Here is a 23052-nt window from a genome sequence, read left to right as displayed (position 1 = left end):
ATTTTTTTTTCTTGTTTGAAATGAAGGTTAATAAAATAAGAGATGATTTGCTAAACTAAATGTTTACTTAAGGCTTTATTTAAAAAAAAATCAGCCTATAAAATTATTTTTTCCACTGATTTAGTTTTAATTAAGTCAGAAATGTCAGATTTATGCTACTTGAAACTAAGCTAAACAGGAAGACTCAACCAACAAAATGCAAGCAAATGGTGAGTGGTACTTGAGTGTGTTTTCAATGCTTTAAAAAAAATCAGATCGTTGAGTTCTCTCTAATGTGAATATAAGTTGAAATAAATAAGGAGACCTCCAACATAAAAGATTAAGAAACAAGGCTTCTGGATCAAAATAAAATATTATTGAATTAAACTGTGATTCTCTTGTTTCCTAACTACAGTACAGCAAGAAAAAAAAAGACAAACACAATTTTATGTGATCAACAATATATTTAAACAAAAACATATGCATACCCACAAAGATAAAAACAATGCTGAGATAAACAAAATGTTTCATGTGAGAAATAACATTTGTGCATTATGACATCAGTGGAAACTTTTTAGAAATTCAGTAGTCAAAATAAATATTTAATAAATCATGCTTAGTGTCAAAATGTCAAAGTTTGGTGCTTGGAAATAAATCAGAAGGTACATTTCCTCCTATTAACAGTGCTGAATTTAGTGGCTTAATTACTGTAACACTGCCCTAAACAGTGAATAAATCATTTTTGTGATTAGCTTATGTTGAAAGTCACAAGACTAAAATACCGTTTGACTGCAAATAATAAAGAGAGTTTACTATACACATTGAAGAATTTATCACACCATGGAATCAACTGATACAAATGTATCAATGACCACTTCTTGTTACTGAAGATGCGTTTGACAGCGTCCAATGAACTGTGAAACAAATGAACTAATACCACAAAGGTTTGATAATACAATGATTTTTTTTTCAAAAGGAAAGAACACAGTAAGATATCATGAGAGCACCACAGGATTTCTGTTCATTTAATTTTAAATAAAATGATAAAAGTGATTTTTATAGCAAATGAAGAGCAACTAAAACATTATTGTATCATCACATACTTAGAAAACGGTTGCATTTATTATTTTGGACAGTGTTGTTTCATCAGTACACATTCTTTGAAAAAAATTACCTTTAAAATACCACTAGTGACAATGTATGTTCTTTATTCTTTGTTAAGCTCTGGAACACTAGTAAAACAAAGAAAAGTTTACTGCATAGTGAAGATTTAGAAAGATTTCAATGGCTAACACATATTGGAATTTAGAAAAAGTTAATAAAAATAGAATCAAGCTGAAGTTTATTTGGGTTCCCCAATAAACTCTTGATTGAGATTTGTTGAAGCTACCTTGAAAACAATATTATGAAGCATCTCTGGTTACCAACATGTTAGTGTTCAAGTACCATTTTTCACCATTAGAAGATCCATGTTTTCTTTTCATACTCTAGCCGACTCAAAAACTTGATGAAATGTTATGGGTTTTTCAACAGATTATTCTCGGTGTTGTAAAGCAGCCTGTTCTACTTCTTAAATGATATGCTGTCAGTATTCTTCCCATTTTCAAAGCACCAGGTCTAATTTCCAGTTTGATTAAACATTATGCAATAATTATAAGCAGTGTCCTCCCCCTGCTCTATTGTGACATGATAAAGGCTATTCACCATTTAAAATACGTTCAATCTCTTCTAGTCTTTTCAAAGCAGCGACTCTTTTTTTTTCAATGTCTTTGATTTCTTTTGTAGATTTTTTTTTAGTCTCTTTATCTGTGTTATTTTTTTCTGTTCGTTTCTTGCTATTTGACTGTCCTTTGTTAATGTTACTATTCAATGTCTGGGTGGTTCTCTGTTCACTTTTTACTTCTTTCAAGTTTTCAAATGGAATTTTTTCCCCTCCCACAGCTGCAGTTCCATCTGCTGGAAATGTTGACTGCTCTGCAGCACTGAGCAATGAAATTTTACTTCTGACTATGTTTAAATGACGTTGAATATACTCTTCATGTGGTGCTAATGCCAGTGTCTCAACAAGACATTTTTCTGCTTTTATTAAGTCTCGTTCCTCAAAATAAACTACACAAAGATTATGTTTTCCTTGCACATTGTTGGGCTCCATTTCCAAGATTTTTTCAAAACACTTTTTTGCTCCAATTATATCTTTCTTTTGGTTCATTAAGATGTCGCCCTTTAAAATCAGACCTTTGGTATGATCAGGGTAAAATCTCAATAATTCTTCTAGGACTGGCAAAGCCATCAGCTCTTTTGCTGTCTGAGAATAAAGAAGTGCCAAATTAAACAAAGCACTTCGGAAACCTGGTTGTAACCCTATGGCTTTCCTCATCCAAGACTCTGCTTCACCATCTTTTTTGTCATCCATTGCCAGCATACCCAAATTGAAGTAGCCATTTGCATCTTGTGGTTCTTCCTTCACATAACTTAAAAGCCTTTTCTTAGCTTCAGGCCTAAGAGCAGGGTCACCTAAAATGACAGAAAATACATTAGATATTTTTCCAAACATTTTTATAATCATCCTGAGAAATGCTAACATAACTCCTAAACAAAAACATACCATTCTTTAATATTACATATGTTTAGCATAAAATAAAACTGCACAAATGGTGGAAATACTACTAAATATTTTTGAAGGCTACAAAAGATATATTTATATCATACTGTTCTTCCCTGATGGGGAAAAAAAGGTTTAGTTTTTATATGAGCAGGTCTCGACAAATCAGTGTATCTACTTGCCCGGGGCGAGTAGACTTCAGCCGGTCGCCCCGTTTACCAGCGGCGCACGCATGCGCAATGCAGGTCTGGCACTTGTGCAGTGCGGGGCTGGCAAGTGGATTTCACCATGATTTGTCAAGCCCTGGAGATCCAAATAATGGGAGCTTTACAAGTGTCAGAACAAACAGAATGAGGAGAAAAGGTCAATACAGACAAATAGCTTTTGCAAAGGCAATCTTGGAGTGAAAGATCTCATTTTGTTATTAAAGAACAGTTAAGGCAGAGAGGGATAATTAGATGTCTGACCTCAAAACCAAGCTAAGATATCTTCTTAACAGCATATCAAATCCAAGATCCTAGAGCAGTGTTCCCGCTAAGATTTTTCATCCATGAGCAGACTGAGTTTTGTCTTGTGCACCAATACTGATATCATGTGCACTTGTTCAGATGTGTGCCACAATAGCACCCACCGGTTACTAACAAAATTATATTTAAACATAAATATAAATCATTTAAATTATGTTAGAAAAAATACTAAAACAAAGGATAATAAACAAGGTACATGATCCTGCATCTACCCACCCTGAAAACCACCCAGCTGCTGCCACCCACCATATGGCAGCTTGGGCCTCAGCCACTGGAGAAGCTGCTGCCCGCCATGTGCAGCGCCCCCCCCCCCCCCCCCTCCTCCCGGCCGTAGCTGCAGCTCTTGAGCAGAGCAGTCACTGCGCATGGCCCTGCTGAGGAAGTGGGCAGGAGTCAAAAACTTAGTGTGTGCCCATGCAGGCATGCACCTTAGAAGAAACTATGTCTTAGAGTTGTCCACCACTACAGACTGCCTACATAAACTGTTCTGTACCTTTTAAAGTTATTGTGTTTCAAATCTGTCAGATATGATTTTTGATTAAATACTGGAACACAAATTGCAAAGAAGCTGAGGTCTGATCAGGTCAGAGTGAAAATTAACTTACAGCTCAGGGCACCTTTTACGATACTTCATTACTTATATATTTTTCTTTTAGTATTGGATTTTGCTTAACTTTATGTAAAATACATACTATATTTAGAACAGAGGTGGGCAATAATTTTTGCAAGGGAGCCAAAATTAATTTTGTTATGTAGTCATAGGCTGGCTCCACCACAGGAAGGGGCAGAGCCTGGGGCAGAAGAGACAGGGTTGGGGACTAGCTTCCTCCCAGAGCTGTGTGGGTCAGAGGCTTTGAATTAAAAAACACACAACAGACTTGTGGCTCTGCCGCTACTGTGTTGCATGGCAGCTGCCTGGGATTGCTGTGGCTATTTAAAAGGCTCAAAGATCCGGCTCTGGCCCCCTGCCAGGGTAGCACCATGACCGTGAGACATTTAAATACGATCCTGCTACCTGAGCCACCTCTTGGAAATTCAGTGGTACAGGGAGCAGGATATAAATAGAAAGAATCCAGATGCAGTCCACGGGGTGGATCAAAGTGTTTGGTGGGCCAAATTTGGCCCCCTGGCCACATCTTGCCCAGCCCTGATTTAGAGCCAGTTCACTCTTCTCCACATTAAAATATAAATTTATAACTAGTTACTTTTGCCACATAATCTTCATAATTCCCAATGTGCACAATCAGGGTTTACTTAACCGCACTTTCCAAAAAAATTCTACTAGAAATTGAGTACAATAAGTTTAGATTTACATTAATCACTATCATAATCAAGCAACATATAGAAAGAAGAAGGTATTTTTTACAGACAGCTTTAAAGCCCACTGAAGACATGGGAAATTTGCAGTCAGTAAAGAATAGATAAATGTATACAACATAGTTAAACATGGGAAGCTGGTTAGAGAGGAGGGTTTTACATATGCTCTGTACTGAGCCACATGTTGCTCTTCTACAGTTAAAGCATGACACTTGGAGCCCACCATGCCTCTCCTTTCTCTGCCTAATAGACTATCCAAGTAGAAGAGGTTGGGGCTTGTGGCCTCTGGCAGGGCTCCGGGCTCCTCTGAGCCTTGGCAGGTGCCTCCCATAAGGCAGAAGCCTCAAACTCCACTACCCAGCTGCAGGACAGAAGCCCCAAACCCCAGCAAGTGAGCCCCAGAAGGCTAAAGCCCTATATCCTGGGCAGCTTTCAAGGTTATGAAAATTATTGCATGTGACTCAGAGGGTCAATAACTTTGCCAACCCCTGCTCTATATGCCTAAGGTGATACCTTATAAATAAGAAAACTAAATGCAGGCATAAAAAACAAGCACATACCATCAGATGGGCTACACACAGATGTAAAACCTTGGTAATACTAAAGTAGTTTCATAAGATCTGGAAAAGCCTAGAGGGGTAATTATGCAGGAAATAGTTTTGTCTCTTACTGCAGTTCTGGAGAATAAAAAAAATATGACTTTTCTAAAGATGACAAGTCAGTATTCATTAGAGGCTTAGTCACGCTGTGTGTGGTAAATACAAATATAGAACAGATATTTTATGCAAACCAACATACCAGATTCTTGCATTAGTAGTGCAGAATTGAACAATGCCAATTTATGTTTAGGATTAAGTTCTAATGCCCGGTTGAAGTTCTTCAGGGCTTCTGTTGGATCTTTCAGTTCAATGTAAACAATTGCCAAATTGTACCACAAGTCTGCATTGGTTCTGTCCAGTTCCAATGCTCTAAGATAAGCTTCCTTCGCTTTCACAGGCTTATTCATTTTTAGAAGTAATTCACCCCTGTTGAGGAACCAAATTTCTGTTTAACTTTCATCAATGTTTTGAAAAAACAAACATATATTTTATAATAAAATGTTATTAACTGTTGTTTCCCTAAATTTGAGGGCTGTAGTGGGGGAGTAAAGAAAACTTTCAGTAGACAGACAATAAGATTTCATATAAAAGGGAGACCTAGTGAGGAGACTTTAAAAAAGCAGCACCGAAGACCAAGGAATTTAGGGCAGAGCTTGCTATACTGCCCATTTTAACAGGCTGAAGTTTGGGGCCCCAACCCCAAGGCATACAAAAGTATGCTTGCTGTGAGTAAGTATAACCCCCACACCTTCTGGGTGTGGTAAACTGCCCCATCTACTGGCACCAACACCACTTACAGAGAGAGAATAATATGCTGGCTCTACAGCCTTAACTAATAGCCAGCTGGCTTTTAGTAAAGGCTTACGCACTAAGCTCCAGAGCTCCCAAGTTTGATTCCATCAGTCGATGTTACATAAGCATTATTTAAAGCAGGAAGGTTTATAATGCCATATGAAGTTCTAACTAAAACAAGCTTGAAGATAAATTACCAGTACCAGGAGTTCATAAAATGGGACTGAACTATGATATTTTACAACAACAAAACTATATCTTGTTTTCAAATGTAAACTGACAGATATTAAATAAACAGCTCACAACGAAATCCATGCTATAAAGTAAATAAATGAAGTTATTTATTGGTTTTGTGATAAGTTTCGTTCACTAAGTACGTTTTGAAGAATACATCAGAAAAATACCTGCTAATGTAAGCCTGTTTGAAGTCTGGCCTCATACTAATTGCTTGTCGATACAACTGATCTGCTTCTTCAAGGCGAGATTCATTTGCCCGAATCAAGTTTGCAAGATTTATATAAACATTTAAATGGTTAGGAGCCACTCGTGCTGCATATTTTTTACCTGGGATAATCTAGCCAAAGAGGGGAAAAAAGCCAAAAATGAATCAGCAGAAAATTAAAAACAAAATCAGAAAGCATGCATATAGTTGGAAAGCAGCTTCATGCGTTTAAACTTCACCAAGATAAAACAGTGAATGTGTGTGTGCACGTATGTATATATAAAATAATAACCTGAACTTGAAATGCAATATCAGCATTAAAAACAACAAATTCTAAAACATGACAAGTCCCTTCCCTCAAAAAAAGAGCAATTTGATGGGCTCAAAACCTTATTTAAAAAACAGGCACAACAGTAGTAGGTTAAAAAATCAGTGGCACAAAATTTAAATTATTGCTGAAATAACAATTGGAACCATGGCAAATACTTACCCACCAACATACAGCCCCCCAAGCAGATACTCACTAAGAACATGGATATTTTTCTATTTAAAAAACATCTGACATCATTTTGTTAGGCATTTTAACTTCATTTTTCTTTTGTCCATAAAAGCTCCTATGAAAGCTGGTTGGGCCACTATCTGATACGGATATCTAGATGCAACTGACATTAAACTGCATCAGATCCTCAATAATTCTCATCTTGTTGCACTACACAATTTGATTCCATATTTAGATTGGTATTCTGATCTTCGCAAAAGAGAGTGAGAAATAATCTTGCTAAAATAAGTATTATTCATAGCATATAAAATTAGATAATGGATTGTTAAGGACAAAGTCAAATAGCTACAGTGCTCTAAAAATCTAACAGTAACAGAAATGCATGGGTTTTAAAGAACATGTTCAATGTATAGGTTTCTTTAGTTAAACATTTTCTTGCAGCTACGGAAACCAAAACAGTAGCATTGGACAATGGGATGGGAAATAGTACATTTTTGCACTATTTGGTGGGTGGAGCTTTAGGATTTGTTTTTTGGCCACATACAAAAGAAGTCAAACAAAAAACCAACAGTGTGAAGTTTAAAAGTTCCTTGTTTTAATGAAACAATCAAACTAATATTTGTTGAACTAATATGACTTTGATTAGACTCTGAGGCAATATATTAAAATTTACTTAATGTATAAAATTCTACACTATTATGAATAGTTTAGAACTTTATACTTTAAGTAAGGAAACAGAAGCACTTGCTGCAACATGGTCAATCTTCAATCCATAATGCACTTGACTGAGACCTTGTCTACATTTTTAAGCTATCTGCAACAAAGGACGGATGTGTCCACTCTCACTGTGGTGTTTAGCTAAATGCAGCAGTGAAAAGCTGCAGGGAAAGTTCCCATCTTTCTGCTAAATACTTCCACTATGGTGAAAACGGCAGCATAGAAGCAGGAAGCACTACAGGGTGTACAGAGAACTGTGCAGGCTATGTATACTAGGATTCAGGCATATAGGGACACTGATCTACTTTACTTGCCTAAGCCATGCCTTGCTGTCTACACCTTGTTATCTATGCTTCTGCTTCGGGCCCTACCAATTTCACAGCCATGAAAAACGTGTTGTGGACTGTGAAATTCTCATCCCTGTGAAATCTGATTTCCCCCACCATTGAGAGCTCAGAGCTCCTAGCCTAGACACTCTGGGGAGGAATAGGAGTTGTCCTTTATCTGCAAGGCTGCCCTTGAGAGGAGATCAGACACATCTCCAAAGGCAGCACAGAAATGCGGGTGATACACCCACACTTCTGTACTGCTGCAGCTTGGGAACTAGACTTCGGGCTTCCATTCCAGGTCCCCACCCGCACAACTCTAGGGGCATATTTTTCAAAAGAGAGATGTAAATTACACTGATCGAAATTGCAAGTGAAGCTGGGATTTGAATTTCCCATGGTTCATTTGCATAAAGGCGGCCGCACGTTATTTTGAAATGGGTATTTTGAAATTGAAACTGTTGTCTAGATGCGGTTCTTTTGAAAAAACAACCCTTTTTCGAAAGATTGCATACTTAAAAAAAAAAAAAGAGTACAGTATCTTTTGAAAAAGGATCCCCCCCCCCATTTAAAGAACCATGCCTCCAAGAACCTCCTCAAACTGCAGGAAGCTTGGAAGCTGCTGCCTAGACAGCACAGAAGTGAGGGTGGCAATCTTGGGAACCCTCCTCTTCAATAACTTTGCAATGCCGAAATCATAGAGGGGGGGATCCCCACTGTTACAACACACTGAAATTTGATCATGAATTTGGTAGTGCCCTACCCATGCTAACTGGGTGTGCAATGTCTACACTCCACACGCCATTGTAAATATACACGTACCTGGAAAGATCTCAAAAGATGATAGTTTAAAAAAAACATTACTACTTACCTGTGGCATTAGTGATTTAGCAATCATGTATGAGTCTTCTGCTTCTTTGGTTTTATTTAAATTTTTAAAAGTTCTTCCTACGTTCATGTGGGCACCAATATCATCTTGAAAATAAAATTTGATATTCCATTCATATCTCATTTTAACAAGTGTATTTAAAAATCTATGCCTTGTGAATACTGAACATTAAATGCTTCCATTTTAAATATAAGCCAACCGAGTATTAAGAAGTCACTGATGCTTACTGGAAAACTGACAAAATATTCTAATTGTACTGGATTTTGGCCATACTAGTGGCTCTTTTTGTTTTCCAAAAAGAAGGAACTTTTTATTGAAATGGAATCTGAGGGATGAAGCATTCTAACGTCTGATATTTCTCATTTGAAATTATAATTGTTTGTGACAATAAAAGAAAAATCTCCACAATAACTACTTGAGGCTGAACCAAAATGGTGCACAAGGTTTGTCGACAGGAGCAAGTTATACTGCATGGAAATTACATAAAAATTGTAATTTCAGGATAGGACTAAGCAGGAGATAAATTTCTTAATTTTCTCTTTTATAAATACATTAATAAACAAAAGAAAAAGTAACGGAATTATTAGCAAAATGGTGTCAGAATTATTTATTCATAACTAGTTAGAACAATCTTCTGTATTTAATATGCAGATTTACTAAGTATACATTCTGCATCCACATGTTATTAAAGAAAGACTATGAGGTGACTGAGTGCAATACTTTCCTCCCAGCACCGGCTCCTGCTCCCGCCCTTGCTGCCTCTCTCTGGTAGAGGCAGCAAGCGTGAGGGAAAGCAACTAATCGAATCACTGGACAACTAACTGATACATACTGGATAGTTGACTAGTGATTTGACAAGTCACTTACATCTCTAAAAACAAACCACTAAAACAGAAAGTGTGGCTTTTAGATCCATGTTTGGCATACAGAAGCTAAATGATCATAAAGGTTTTTGGTTAGTAATTTTTTTTCCTCTCCATAGCAACTAAAGTGCAAAAACACTTCAGTTAGTCTATAAGGTGCCACTGGACTCCTCGCCGCTTTTGCAGATTCAGACTAACACGGCTACCCCTCTGATGTTAAGAGGTAAAATCCCTGCATTGCTGTACATCCACAAAAAACTATTCTGAATAAAGTTTACAATAAGATAACATCTTGTCTACACTTCTTACAGAGAATAATCTTGCCACAGTCAAAGACATGACAATCTACTGAGTCATATTACATGATTTAAAGTTCCATTATGGAAACAAACAATTAATGCAGAAGTATTTTCACTTAAACAGTGAAACTTAATTTAATCTAAAGAAATTTCTTTTTGTAATCTATTTTATTTCCTTAGAGCAAATTAAGAAGAAATCATCAACACCACTGAATGCACCTGAGCAAACGCAACTAGTTAATAAGATTTACCTGGTTGCACTTTTGTGGCCTGTATGAAGAATCTCAAAGCTCTTTCAAAGTTCTTTTCATTTTCTAAAGCATGACCCACATTATTCCACAGTTTGGCATTGTTCTTATTTACCTGAATATGGAAGGCATGCAGATATTACATTTCAATTATATAACCCTTGTAGCACTTTTAACTCTACTGAATATAAATGAAGGAGGAAAACAAATAATTTAGAACTGTATTTAAATTTCACAAAACTTCAGTGTAAAAGTGTCAGATCACAGACTGGTAACATTATAGTGATTAAAATAAACTTGTTGCCCAGAATCTGTTTTCTTTACCAGATTCTGGCAACTTTAATCCTTCTAGAAGTTCAGAAACGGCAACAATCTGTATTACAATTCTTAAGGGGAAATGGGCATCCAAGGATAAACAGTCTGCTCCTCTTCACCTTTAATTCAAAGATGGCTTATTTTGGGGAATCAAATTTTTAAAACATTTCATCCTCACAGAATAACTATGCCTGTGGATCCATGCAAATGAGCAATCATGTTTTATAATACAGGCAGTCCTCGAATTACGCAGATCCAACTTATGTTGGATCCGCAGTTACGAACGGGGCTTTTCTCGCCACGGTCCCGCTGCCCGCATCCTCCCGGGCGAGAAAAGCTGTTCCGCGTCTCCCTGATCTGCTGGTGGGAGGTGGGAACCCAGCAGACCAGGGAGACGCGGAGCAAAGCCGCGAAGGACGCCGGCAGCGTGACAGCCCAGACGCGCCTTGGTCCCGCTGCCCGCGTCCTTGCTCCGTGTCTCCCTGGTCCGCTGGGACCCCCCCCAGCAGACCATGGAGATGCGGAGCAAAGCCCCGGAGGATGCGGAGAAAAGCCCCGGAGGATGCGGGCGGGACCGCGGCACGTGTCGGCGGTCCCACCGCCCGCATCTCCCTGGTCTGCTGGGGGGGGGGGGGGGGGAGGGGCACAGCTAGTGCGCCCCCCCCCCCCCAGCAGACCAGGCTTTTCTCGCCGCTGACACCTGGGATAGAGTAGCTGGGGCGCTGCCGGGTTGGTCCCGCAGTGTGGCTCCTCGGAGCTTCTGGTCAGTTTCAGCAGCGGCTGAATCAGGATGCCTGGGGCAGAGTAGCTGGGGTGCTGCTGGGTTGGTCCAGTAACGCCGAGGTGCGGCGCTGTGGGGACCTACCTGGCAGCGCCCCAGCTGCTCTGTCCCAGGCGTCCAGATTCAGCCGCTGCTGAAACTGATCAACGGCTGATTCCAGGAAGCCCGGGGCAGAGTAACTCTGCGTCCTGTAATCAGCCGCTGGTCAGTTTGAACAGCGGCTGAATCTGGACGCCAGTTCCGACTTACATACAAATTCGACTTAAGAACAAACCTACAGTCCCTATCTTGTACGTAACCCGGGGACTGCCTGTACCTTCAAATGTGTACTTACAATCAAGAAAAAGCTCCAATATTTTTTTCCCCTCAGCACATTAATTCCAATGTGAGATGACACCTTTTTCCAGCATTTTTTTTTTAAATGTGTGCCCCCTTTTAAGGTCTAGAGAACCAGGAAATGACTTTCTGTTGCAGCTGACGACCAGGCCAGTGTTGGGACACTGAGCCATCCTCACACCAAGTAACTAAAAGAGACAGGGAACTATATGGATCCATGCCAGTGCAGGAAAAGACCTCTTTTACTTGGACCAGGCAGAGAAATGCTCATCCTTCCTCCAATGGAAAGTGGTGAAATATTGGAGAGTGTCAGAATACACTTTGGGCATGGCAGTCATTGCTACTTTTTTCAGGTGTTGGGAAGCAATTTTTCCTCACCATCAGACTGACCAAGGACAACTGGTTTTTAATTTCCAACTTTCCCACAGCAGGTTCAGAGAGGTTAGTTGAGGCAAACGTAAAACGAGTTAAGCTAGGACACTGCAACTCATTATGTAAATGTGGGGTGGATGTTCAGTGCAGAAACTCCATATGGAATGATACAGTGATCAGAAAAAATAGACTAGCAAATGATTTAAAAGAGGTAGTCTTTAAAGGAGCAGAAACTGGGAGATATGGGGGTTGGGGAGAGAGATTGTGGCTCCAATGACTGGAATGGCAGGGAGCCAATCCCCTCTTCTTTATAGGCCCCTCTCCCCTAAACCTCATTTGAGGTGGGGATGGTGAGGTCCCAACAGTAGGTTGTCTGGGGACCAGGATGATTAATGGGGAGGGCTGTGGAAGCACACTGGGAATATTTATTGAAACAATTATGAAATTATCTGAACTGTACCTTGTTTTCCACTGGGTACTCCCAGATATTTAAAAATAAATTTGTGGCTTAATTAAACTACATTTAGCTTCTCTTGTTCTCCTACTGCAGTCAGACACTGATCCATTATCTACTCCCCTTTGCCACTCTGAAAGATAATACTGTACCTTTAAAGCTGACATAAATAAGGTGTATTCGGATTCCCAATCCCAGTTTCTGTGCAGTGTTTTTAAGGCATGAGTGAATAGCACTACAGACAGACAAATCCAGGACAGTTTTCTTAGCACACTGTTAAACAAACAAACGAAAAATAAAAATAAAACCAGGGGTGTAAAAACACTGATCACTACACACTTCTAATACTATATACTAAGGGGAATATTTTACCTCCTTCTGGAGTATAGATATAACTGTTTCTCATTGCTGAGTTAAAGAAAAAAATTGCAATTGATCTTGTAATTTATTCTGATAGAACACTATCAACTAATTTACAATCTGACCATGGAGGAAAAGAAGAGTCATCTCAAACTTTTGTCATTTACTGTATCAACTGTAATGTCACAATGTCCACTTGTGAAATAAGTTTATGACAACTAAAATACAAAGTGGGGGATGTCCTTGCAGAGGACAAACTCTCAGAAGAAAAATTCAAATTTAAGGCAATGAATGGGATCCAGAAGTCAAATGAAAAAAAGTTATACATTTTAAAAATCAAAGATTGAGAACACTTACTAGGTCATCTACTCCAACATCTTTGTCCAATACAAGAACATTCTATACAAGATTTCTAATGCATAGATTCTCTAACTTTTCACATAGTTTGGACTACAGATAACCAGTTAATATTACTTGTTAAACGCTGCCTACCTGGAGAATCAACTATTCTCCCCCCCTCCCAACATTGCATTTGAACTTGAGCCAGCATGCAGGCTCAGTCCTGGCATGTGCTGGGTCCCAGCAGCTGTCCCCACTTTTAGGCTGAGCCCCTCCCACCCCCATAGCTCTGCATTTGAACTTGGAGCTGGCACACATGCCAGGACAGAGCCTGCCTTCTGGCTCCAAGTTCAAACCAAGTGGGCTGTAGTACATCCGCAGGCTAAACTAATGATTAACTGTGTAACCAATAGGATATCGAATGGTTATCTGGTAACGATTTAAAATGATTTTTAAAATCCTTAGTTTGGGCTTCATCATAATGGAGAGGGTGTCTCTTGAACTGACATGTCTATTCATAATCATGTATCAGCCTGTGGAAACTACAAATTCTTAAAACTTTCTTTCATTTAATGTATCAACTTTTTTTTTTATTGAATTTCAGAAACTGAAAATCATTGGGAAAATTCAGTGTTAGGTGATCACTCTGTTCCTCAATGCAACCTTATCAATAAGGAATTAATGTGAAGTTCTAAGGTCTGTATTATACAAGAGGCCAGATTAGAGGACAACAGTGATCACTTTAGGCCTTGGAAACTATGAAACCTCTATTTCTAGAATTTTGTTCAGTTTATTTTCTATTCAGATTGTGTGTTTTGGGAGTGCTACTTGGGAGTGGTTTATCAGAGCTAAATACAGAAGATATAGTAGTAGCCTGATAATGTGGATCCCAAATCCTAAATCAATCCCACTACAAAAAAACTAGGACGGACACAGCAACCTTCTTGTAAACTCATTTGCACTGTTTGGTTTTAAGAAAAATTGAAAATGCTCATTTTATGCAACCTTCTCAATGAAAACAACTCATGGTGGCTCATTTGTGTCAGTTATTTCTTACACTGTGTTCTGTAATAACTCTACCCAATGTGCTGTATTTTTGTAGTAAGACTGAGGAAATGCTGCTTCCCTAGGGTACGTCTACATTTGCACACTCTTTTGAGAGAGGGATGCAAATGAAGACATTCGAAATTGCAAATGAAGCCAGGATTTAAATATCCCGCACTTCATTTGCATATTCACATTCTATTTCGAAATTACAGACGCTGTTATTTTGAGAGAAAACCCTTCTCCCGAAATAACTAGTAAATCTGTACGAGAAATAAGGGTTATTTCGAGAGAACGGTGCTCTCTCAAAAGAGCCACATCTTAACAGCGTCTGTTATTTCAAAATAGCACTATTTCGAAATAGTACCAGAACACGAATATGCAAATGAAGCACGGGATATTTAAGTCCTGACTTCATTTGCAATTTCGAATGTTTTCATTTGCATCCCTCTCTCAAAAGAGGGTGCAAGTGTAGACATACCTCTAGGGGAAATAATGAAAACAAAAGGCTTTTTATATTACACCGTGCCGAGGAGTGAAACTGACTAGCGGCTGACTCCGGGAAGCCCACAGCCGCCCCTTGGCGCTGTGGGACCAACCCGGCAGCACCCCAGCTGCTCTGCTGTAGGCGTCCCAATTCAGCCGCTGCTGAAACTGAATCGGGGACGCCTGGGGCAGAGCCGGACTATCAGAAGGGGGGGGCTATGAGGGATCTGGGGTGGCATCCCCCCACACCACCCTAGACCCCTCATAGCCCCCCTTCCGATAGTCCGGCATATCTGATAATCCAGCACCCCCTGGGTCCTAAAGGTGCTGGATTATCGGAAATTTACTGTAATATAAGTCTCCTTATTTAAAATATGCTTTTTTTCATTGCTTCCATCATCTAAAAATAGCAGAAAAAGACAGTTACCTGTTGTTCATGTCCATTCCAATCAGGTGTATGCGTACAGCATGCATGAGCATCTGAAACTTTTTCCCCTAGCAGCTCACATGGGGGTCGGCTGTGGAAATCCCTAGAGTGGTGCTGCTATATCAGCACATATATACCACTGCCAGCCCTACCCGTCCCTTGATTCCTTCTTGCCAACTACTCCAACAATGGGAAAGGAGGGTGATATTGGAATGGACATGAACACCACATCTTGACGAATACAATTACAAGAACAAGTAATTCAAGAACAGGTCTTTTCTTCTTTGAGTGCTTGTTTACGTTGATTCCAATCAGATAACTCCCAAGCTGCTACACTGTGGAGGTGGGGCCGGAGTTAGGAATCACAGATGGGAGTACTGCCCTACCAACAGCTGCATCCTCCCTAAAGAATTTGTCGTTGGCGTAGTGTACTGTGAACACGCATATAGAGGACCACAAGCCTACCATGCATGTCTCTTGGAGGCAGACCTGTGCTATGAACGTAGTGGAAGAAGCATGCACCCTAGTCGAGTGTCCCATCACTGGCAGGGGTGTAACCCCTGCCAGCTCACAGCAGGTGCGTATATGCTGTACGGAGACCAGATCCCTTTCATCTACTCCACTATTGCTACAAACAACTGGGAGGATTTAATAAATGGTCTCTTGTAAGCCATGTAAAAATCTAGGGCCTTGTGTCTAAAATATGTAATACTCTTTGTCTAGCGTTCAAGTATAGTTTTGGGTAAAATACTGGAAGAAAGATGTCTCGACCAAGCTGGAATTGGGAGACCACCTCTGGTTAGAAGGCTGGATGCAGCCTAAGTTGCACTGTCTCTATGGAACACTGTATGGGGATTCTGAGATTTTGTAGTTCAGACACCCTCCTCATTGATGTGATGGCCACTAAGGATGTGTCTACACAGGAAAGTAATTTTGGAATAACAGCCATTATTCCAAAATAACTATGGAAGCATCTACACAGCAATTCCGTTATTTCGAAATAATTTTGAAATAATGGATGGCTTATTCCAACTTCAGTAAGCCTCATTCTACGAAGAATAATGCCTATTCCGAAATAACTATTTCAAAATAAGGTGTGTATAGACACTCCACTTCTGCTATTTCGAAATCGCCTCTCACCAGGGCCATTCTAAGTTATTCCTCCTGGGGCTCTAAATCGAGATAGCATGTCTACATTAGGGAAACCTGCCTTGGATTAATTGTAAGGCTTCTCTGCGGCGTAGACATGCTATTTTGAAATAAGCTATTTTGGAGTAACTATTCCGGAATAGCTTATTCTGAAACAACTGTGTAGTGTAGACGTAGCCTAAGAAAGCCACCTTCATGGACATGTGAAGCAGTGAACCCCTAGCCACTGATTCAAAGGGGAGTTCCATAAGTTTGAGCACCAAATTAACATCCCATATGCGTAGAGGTGGGAGAGCATATGAATGCAACCTGTCCAGCCCCTTCCTTCCAAGGATGGTAAAAAGAAACTGAGGGAGGGATAGGATCGGCAGCAGCATCTATATGCACTGATATAGCAGCATCTCGGGGTCTCCACAGCCGACCCTACAGGAGCTGGTAGGGGAAAGTTTGATGCTTGTGCATGCGGGGTGCGTACACCTGTTTGGAATCAACATGATCTAGCACTCGCAGAATGTGGAATTTCATGACTCTTTCATTGCAAGAATCTACAATAGCCACAAAAACACTACCTTTTAAAGTAATGATACTGTAGGTCCAAACAACATTTTGGATACAAAGTGAAAATGACCGCTCTGCACTTGTCCAAGTTTGCCAGAAGTGGTATTTTGGGGGAAGGAGGCAGAAGCAAAGTCACAAATTGTTGCAAAAAGGTGGGAACATAAGGGCAGAAGGCTTTAAAGTATAAGCTGTGATGTTGGAAACCTTTTTCTCATCACACAGTAGAGGACCCAAGCATGCTTGTCACTATGTTCATCTTTCAATAAGCCTTTAGAATTTAGATTCTAAGGACTGGTTAAGAGGATGCTTTTATGGGTTAAGAATTGAATTGTAAATTGACTTGGGAAAGTGGCTGGTCTTTTTGGATCTAAAGAACTTGGTTTGATTTGGTGAGATTGGGTTTCATAGCCTCTCAATCTGTATAAGGAGCAGTACTGGTGGTGGCACAGGAGAATTGGAGTAACTGAAGGGAATTGCTTGTATGATTTCTTGCTAGACAGAATGGTGAACAAGAGCACTTTGAGATGGATTTATAGCGGAGGACCTCAGTCTTGGCCTGTAAGTAGTCCGTCTCTAAGCAATTCACCCTGAATTGACCCCCTCAGCAGTGCCGACAGAAAACTCCTGTATTACAGGATATAGCATTGTGGTTGAAACCCTTGGGAACATTTCAACTCATGGGTCCTTATTACCTTATGGAACAGAGCTGAGCTTCCTGGGGAGGCTGTGGGGGGGGGAAGGGCATAAAAGATGCCCTGTCAGTCTTGAGTGGTTATGTTGGGTGGGTGACCCAGCAGAAAACCACCATTTTAATATACCTAAAGATAAAATACTGAGAGGGAAAAATGTGGATATACAGTCCCTGTGGAACAAAGAGGAGTCGACAGGAAGTAAGCTGGGACCAAGCAAATGGGATAAGCAGTTGCCAAAGTGGCCATGGGTGCCTACAACATCAGAATATTGAGAGACTGCATTCCTTATCTATGCAGGTCTTAAGGTACAGGCTTATCCAGAGAGATGCTCAGCCTTGTCTAAGTATATTGATATAATAAGGCAGGCAAGACTTGGTTTAATTATGATGAAAAATTTCAATTAAGGTTAGCAACACAAACTAGGATCCTGTGGGATATACCTCATCACACACTGTGGGGAGAGTGGATGACTCCCCAAGAACCAGGAGTTCACAGAAAATGAATGACGTGTTCCTTCGCTGACAGCTCAGGAGTGGCACGAGTCATGTAATACTCGTTACATTACTGGGCATTTAAAAACAATGGCTATTATCACAGCACCTGTAGATTCCAGTATGTGGGCAAGATATGCCTTAGAACCCATTCTTGCCTGAGCGGTAGGGAACAATCGCAAGGAAAATCAGGATTGGGAGAGGGCTGAGTGCCAACAGTAGGTTGGGCTCAAATGAAGGCAGGTCATGAGGTGCAGAACAGAGTCACGGTAGGGGTGAAAGCTGGGGGTGCTCCAATGGGCATGGGCCTCATTGCCACGGAGATCTATAGCATTCAGGTTTCCTATTTATTATTCTAATACAGCATATGTGGAATATTTATTTTTTGGGGGAAGGAAGGGAGGAGACAAGTCCACATAAACAATTATCTATAAGAAACCTAAAAAGGCCCTCCCCCAACTCTGAATCAGTTTAGTCTCCAACCACACTCCAAGGGTGTATCAAGTAGTGTATCAAGTAATATATCACCTTTCTTACCCAGAAAGCAGCTCAGTTAACAATAAAGTGAACCAGGAGGCCTGACAAAACATCCAAGAGGCACCCCTTGTAGAAAATGAATCAGAGGACCCCTTCCATTACACTGTGTACCTGGTTTTAAGTGAACACAAAGGAGGACATATTTCAGCTCCCTCCCCAATGAAATTTGTGAGGGAATGTGTGTCACGATGTTTGCATCTTAACATCTCTTTTCCTTCCAAGCATATGCCCAATGGTGAATGATGGCATGCACAGAGAATGTTGTGTCTTGTTTACAGTTCAGTGGAGCGTGGTGGCCTGCACCACAAGCTAGCTACTAACTCAACTATATGAGCAGGGTGGATAAAAACAAATGATTAAAAAAATGGTTTTTTAAAAAATAATCAATAAAATACTAAATTTCTCATATAAAAACAACCGTTACAAATCTTATCACAAGCATGTTACACCTACACTTACTATCTCATAAAAATGAATTAATGGCTCTAGTCCCTCTAGCCTAACAACCAGCTCCTGTTTCTTGAAAGTTCTGGGCTTTCAATTTCTGTTTCTCAGCAGACTAACATTTGAACATGTGCAAAGACAGACAAGCTGGACAGAACTGTTTTTGTTCTATGCTTATGTGGTGGTGGACCTGGGCCAAGCATAGCAGAATTAGTTAAAAGCAAAAAATACATTTGACCTACCTTTTGCTTGATAGTCTTTTCCACCCATGTGCTACCAGAATGCAGAATCCCATGCTAGGGACGTACAACACTCGTTCTGCTACTACAAACCCAACAGGAAAAAAGAGGTTTGATGCAGGAATGAATGGCAACACTATTAAACAGAGTGCCTAGAAAAGAAAAGCAAATACGAACTAGTAATCAAAACCAGAGTTACAAATTACGCTTGCTATGTAAACAACAATAAAAAATTAAAAGTTAAACAACCCTTCTGAGAAGTAGAAAATTAAGTACATTTAATGGCGGTGTAATTTCTACTTTTTCCACATGGAAGATCATTTTTAGTCTACAAAAAGAAAAAACATTTGCCAATGGGTTGAAATAAGATAATGCTAGCTTTCTTATGCATTACATTATATAATTCAGAGCTTTGTGTAACAGCTTTATCAGAGAACTTCTAAATTCCCGTTGAACTGGCCTTTGAATCCATCTCAGAACTTTTGTCATCTTTAAAGGAAGATAATGAAACTCTTCCAATGACACTTCAATGGCACTTTCCAACTTGATTTAGTCAGACTTATGTTTGACCTCTTATTCATAAAGATGTGGGTAGCTGAAATCATATACTAAATAATAAGTATGTGAAATTATTGTGAACATCTCTTGTCCATTGTAAAATATTTGCCCACTCTAAAACTAACAGTATAAAATGTAGGTGATGGTTTTAAAAATATTTTTAATCATATTGATTTAAGACATTTGACATTAAGTAAAAAGCCAAGTTTTAGAAACTGCAATTTAATTTAAAAGCATTTTAACCATTTTACACCTACCTTTTACAATTACACATGGAGCGTATGCATGCCAAATAGCTCCATAAAGTCAAAATAGTTCATGTTCAATCCATAAAAATAGTTTTGTTACTGAAACTATGACCATTTGTGCTTGCATTTGCTATAGCTCACAACTATATAGTGGACATGTATAAGCCTTTGAAGAACAGTAACTTTTTGGTTACAATCCAGGGTGGAAGTGTGTAGACATTTTTGATTTACTAAAAAGATCTAAGGAAAAAATACTCAGAACTAACATGGTCAGAAATTGCTACAAGAACAGCATCAACAAGCAAAACAGGGTAAGAATACAAAACAGATTCAATCACTGATGGTCTGATTGATATTAAGAGCTATTTCAATGCCCTAACTCAGGGCTACTAAACTTTGGAAGCCCCAGGGGCCACAATGATACTCACAGCACATGTCAAGGGCTGCAACTTATGGTTGCATAAACATGCAAATATATATGCAGATAGCTTCTTTCACACGGAGACATGAATACAAAGATTAAGGAAAGACTACACAACATGCTGGCCCCATTTAAGTCAGTTCTGCTGATATTAATAAAATGCAAAATTTACCTAATTTCCACCCATATGACAGCACTTTTAATGAGCAATGACAGTCCAGGAATTTAACTACTAAAACGCATATCAACAGAAGACTATTATATTGACTACTTTTTTGTTTTGGCTCCCACTCGCGGACTGCAAACAAATGGGCCATGGGCCACATGCAGCATATGGGCCACGTGTTGGGTAGTGCTACGCTAACTATTCAGCAACTTTGTTCAATAGCAATACAAGTTAAACTGTGCTCGTTTTCTTAAATATTTGTAACTAGAAGATATACCCAAGTGCTGCTCATGTCCTTAATTTGTTTTTTTTTTAAATGAAATGAAAATGTACGTGCTTCATTTAAATCATTGCTCTGGGGCAGGGATGGAGATGAGGGCTGCCCTGTGGGAGAGAGGACTACCCGAGCCCTCTGCTGGCACAGCAGGGTAAGAGCAGCCAGGTGAAGAGAACTAGTGAGGAGTGCATGTCCCCATGTTGAGGTAGGTCCAGGATTCCCTTTTCCCTTCGCCTCCCTAGCCAGAATGAGGAATGCAGCAAACTGTGCACTCCCCTTCATTTCCTGACTAAAGGAAACAACCAGCAATGCTCCTGTCTGAATCTGGTCAGGAGCATCAGCACTGCCCACCCTCCCTAAAGGGGGCATGGGGAATGGGAGGCTCAGGGCATTGCTGGCACTGTTGCCCCTCTGCCACATATACTGGCCCAACTGGACAGTCTCTACGACAAAGGATTTAGCAGACACAGATCAGATGGTAAAGCATAGAAACCTGTTGGGCAATATTTTAATCTGCCTGGGCACTCATTAGTGCAGTGGTTCCCATCCTTTTTTATACCATGGACCAGGAAACCCATTCAAACTTTTGGTGGATTGGTAACATTTGATTTGCATATCCATTATGCAAATAATGAACATGCAAATGTGCAAATAAAATGTTACTTGTCAGACAAAAGCCCCAGCCCCCAGAACTGCCAGGAAAAGCTAGCTTCAGCTCCGGCAGTCGCCATGTAACAGGCAGCTGCTGCAACTGAAGCCAGGTGTTCACAGCAGCTTTGGGTGCTGGGGCTGGGATACACCCCAGTCCTCTGAGTCCCCTACTGCCAGCCCTAACCTCTAGAGTCTCCAACCCCTCCACTAACCACCAGTGCCAGCCACTGACCCCAGAGTTCCCTGCACCCAACCCCCCTACTGGCAGCCTCCTGCCCTCAGAGCACCTCAGCGCTAGCCTCCTGCCACCACCCCTCACAGACTCCCCAGTGTCAGCCTAGTTTCCAGAGACCCACTGCTCCCAACTCCTCCCAGAATCTCCCAGTGCCAGCCCTGCCCCCATAGTCCTCCCACTACTAGCCCTACCCCAGATGCCCCAGTGTCTGCCCCCCCACCTCCTAGTGCCTCCTCACCCCCAGAAACCTCCCCATATTAGCTCTATCCCCAGAGCCTCCTGGTGCCAGCCCCCTGCTTCTTAGAGCCCTATCCCCGGAAGCCCCAGTGCCTGCCCTGCCCCCTCACCTAGTCCTGCGCTTCCTCCCAGCCACCAGCTGAGTGCTGCTGCCTGAGTTGGGGCTGCTCTATGGCTGCCGTGCCAGGCTCAGTGCAGCCCTCCTTCCACACAGCAAACTGCTCTTTCACATCCGAGAGGAGACCGCACCCTTTCCCAGAGCTGGTTGTCAGAGGCAGGGAAGAACACACCTCTCCTAACAACCATGGTGGGAGGGGAGGTGCTGGATAGTCTTCCCCAGCCTCCACAGCTACCGCAGCCCAGCAGTTAACAGTTCACAGCCTGGCACCAGGCTGCGGCCTGGAAGTTGGGAAACACTGCATTAATGGATTTAAAAGTAGCCATTCTTTTGCAAGGTAATTTCAGGAACCAGCTAGAGAGACAGAGACTGCAGAACTGGCCTTCATATGCAAATGTAACACTTTCACCCACGGTCAGAACAAAGCCATTAAGTGGATGGGCTGTTATATTCAACACCCAAATGTCATAAAAAACTGAGTATTGGATACTTACAACCTATTCTATTAGCCCATTTAGCATGTACACTATAACTGACAGGGTTTCTCCCCCCTTTTCTCCTTCCTCTCTTTTTCTGCTTTAAATTGTGGGGTTTCAGCGCCTCTTTGTGCTTCTTGCTGCACTCATCTGAAGAAGTGGGTTTTGCCCATGAAAGCTCATGATACTATCAATTTTTGTGTTCATCTCCAAGATGCTACAGGGCCACTTGTTTAAGTTTTTTCATTAACTGTTAGCAAATAATTCTCACTAGGATTTTCAAAGGAGATTAAAGGAAGTAGGCACCCCAATTTCAATAAGATCTAGACAATTTCTTCAGGTTTCTCTGAAAAAAGGGGAAAATCTAGCTTACTCTCTCAAGTACTTTTGTCAACACGTCAGCACTACAGTAAAAAGAAGTCATCTTATATTTGTCACTAAACCAAGCAGGTATGAATGAACACACATGGAACTAATCCACTAAGTAGGTAGCTGTCAAATTCACACAACTTATAGAGCAGAACTGCATTTTAAAATGATCG

The 23052-nt window shown here is 40.6% G+C and overlaps 1 protein-coding gene across 2 annotated transcripts in view; it reads right to left on the bottom strand.

Annotated features, from left to right (window-relative positions):
* Positions 1–423: 423 nt before the first annotated feature.
* The window catches only part of TMTC3 (transmembrane O-mannosyltransferase targeting cadherins 3), a 58408-nt gene continuing 35779 nt past the window's right edge, over positions 424–23052 (bottom strand). For both annotated transcript variants that reach the window (XM_075932795.1, XM_006114005.4), the window contains 7 exons: positions 19127–19275; positions 12510–12630; positions 10103–10214; positions 8672–8775; positions 6221–6390; positions 5224–5450; positions 424–2493 (listed from right to left, as the gene is read on the bottom strand). In XM_075932795.1, coding sequence (XP_075788910.1) covers positions 1676–2493; positions 5224–5450; positions 6221–6390; positions 8672–8775; positions 10103–10214; positions 12510–12630; positions 19127–19275 — 1701 coding nt within the window. In that variant the 3' untranslated portion in view covers positions 424–1675. The remainder of the gene's footprint in view (positions 2494–5223; positions 5451–6220; positions 6391–8671; positions 8776–10102; positions 10215–12509; positions 12631–19126; positions 19276–23052) is intronic.

Source organism: Pelodiscus sinensis, chromosome 1 (genome assembly GCF_049634645.1).
Source record: "Pelodiscus sinensis isolate JC-2024 chromosome 1, ASM4963464v1, whole genome shotgun sequence".
NCBI classification, from domain to species: domain Eukaryota; kingdom Metazoa; phylum Chordata; order Testudines; family Trionychidae; genus Pelodiscus; species Pelodiscus sinensis.
The sequence above is the reverse complement of the archived record's forward strand: the minus strand, read 5'-3'. Positions and strand labels throughout refer to the sequence as shown.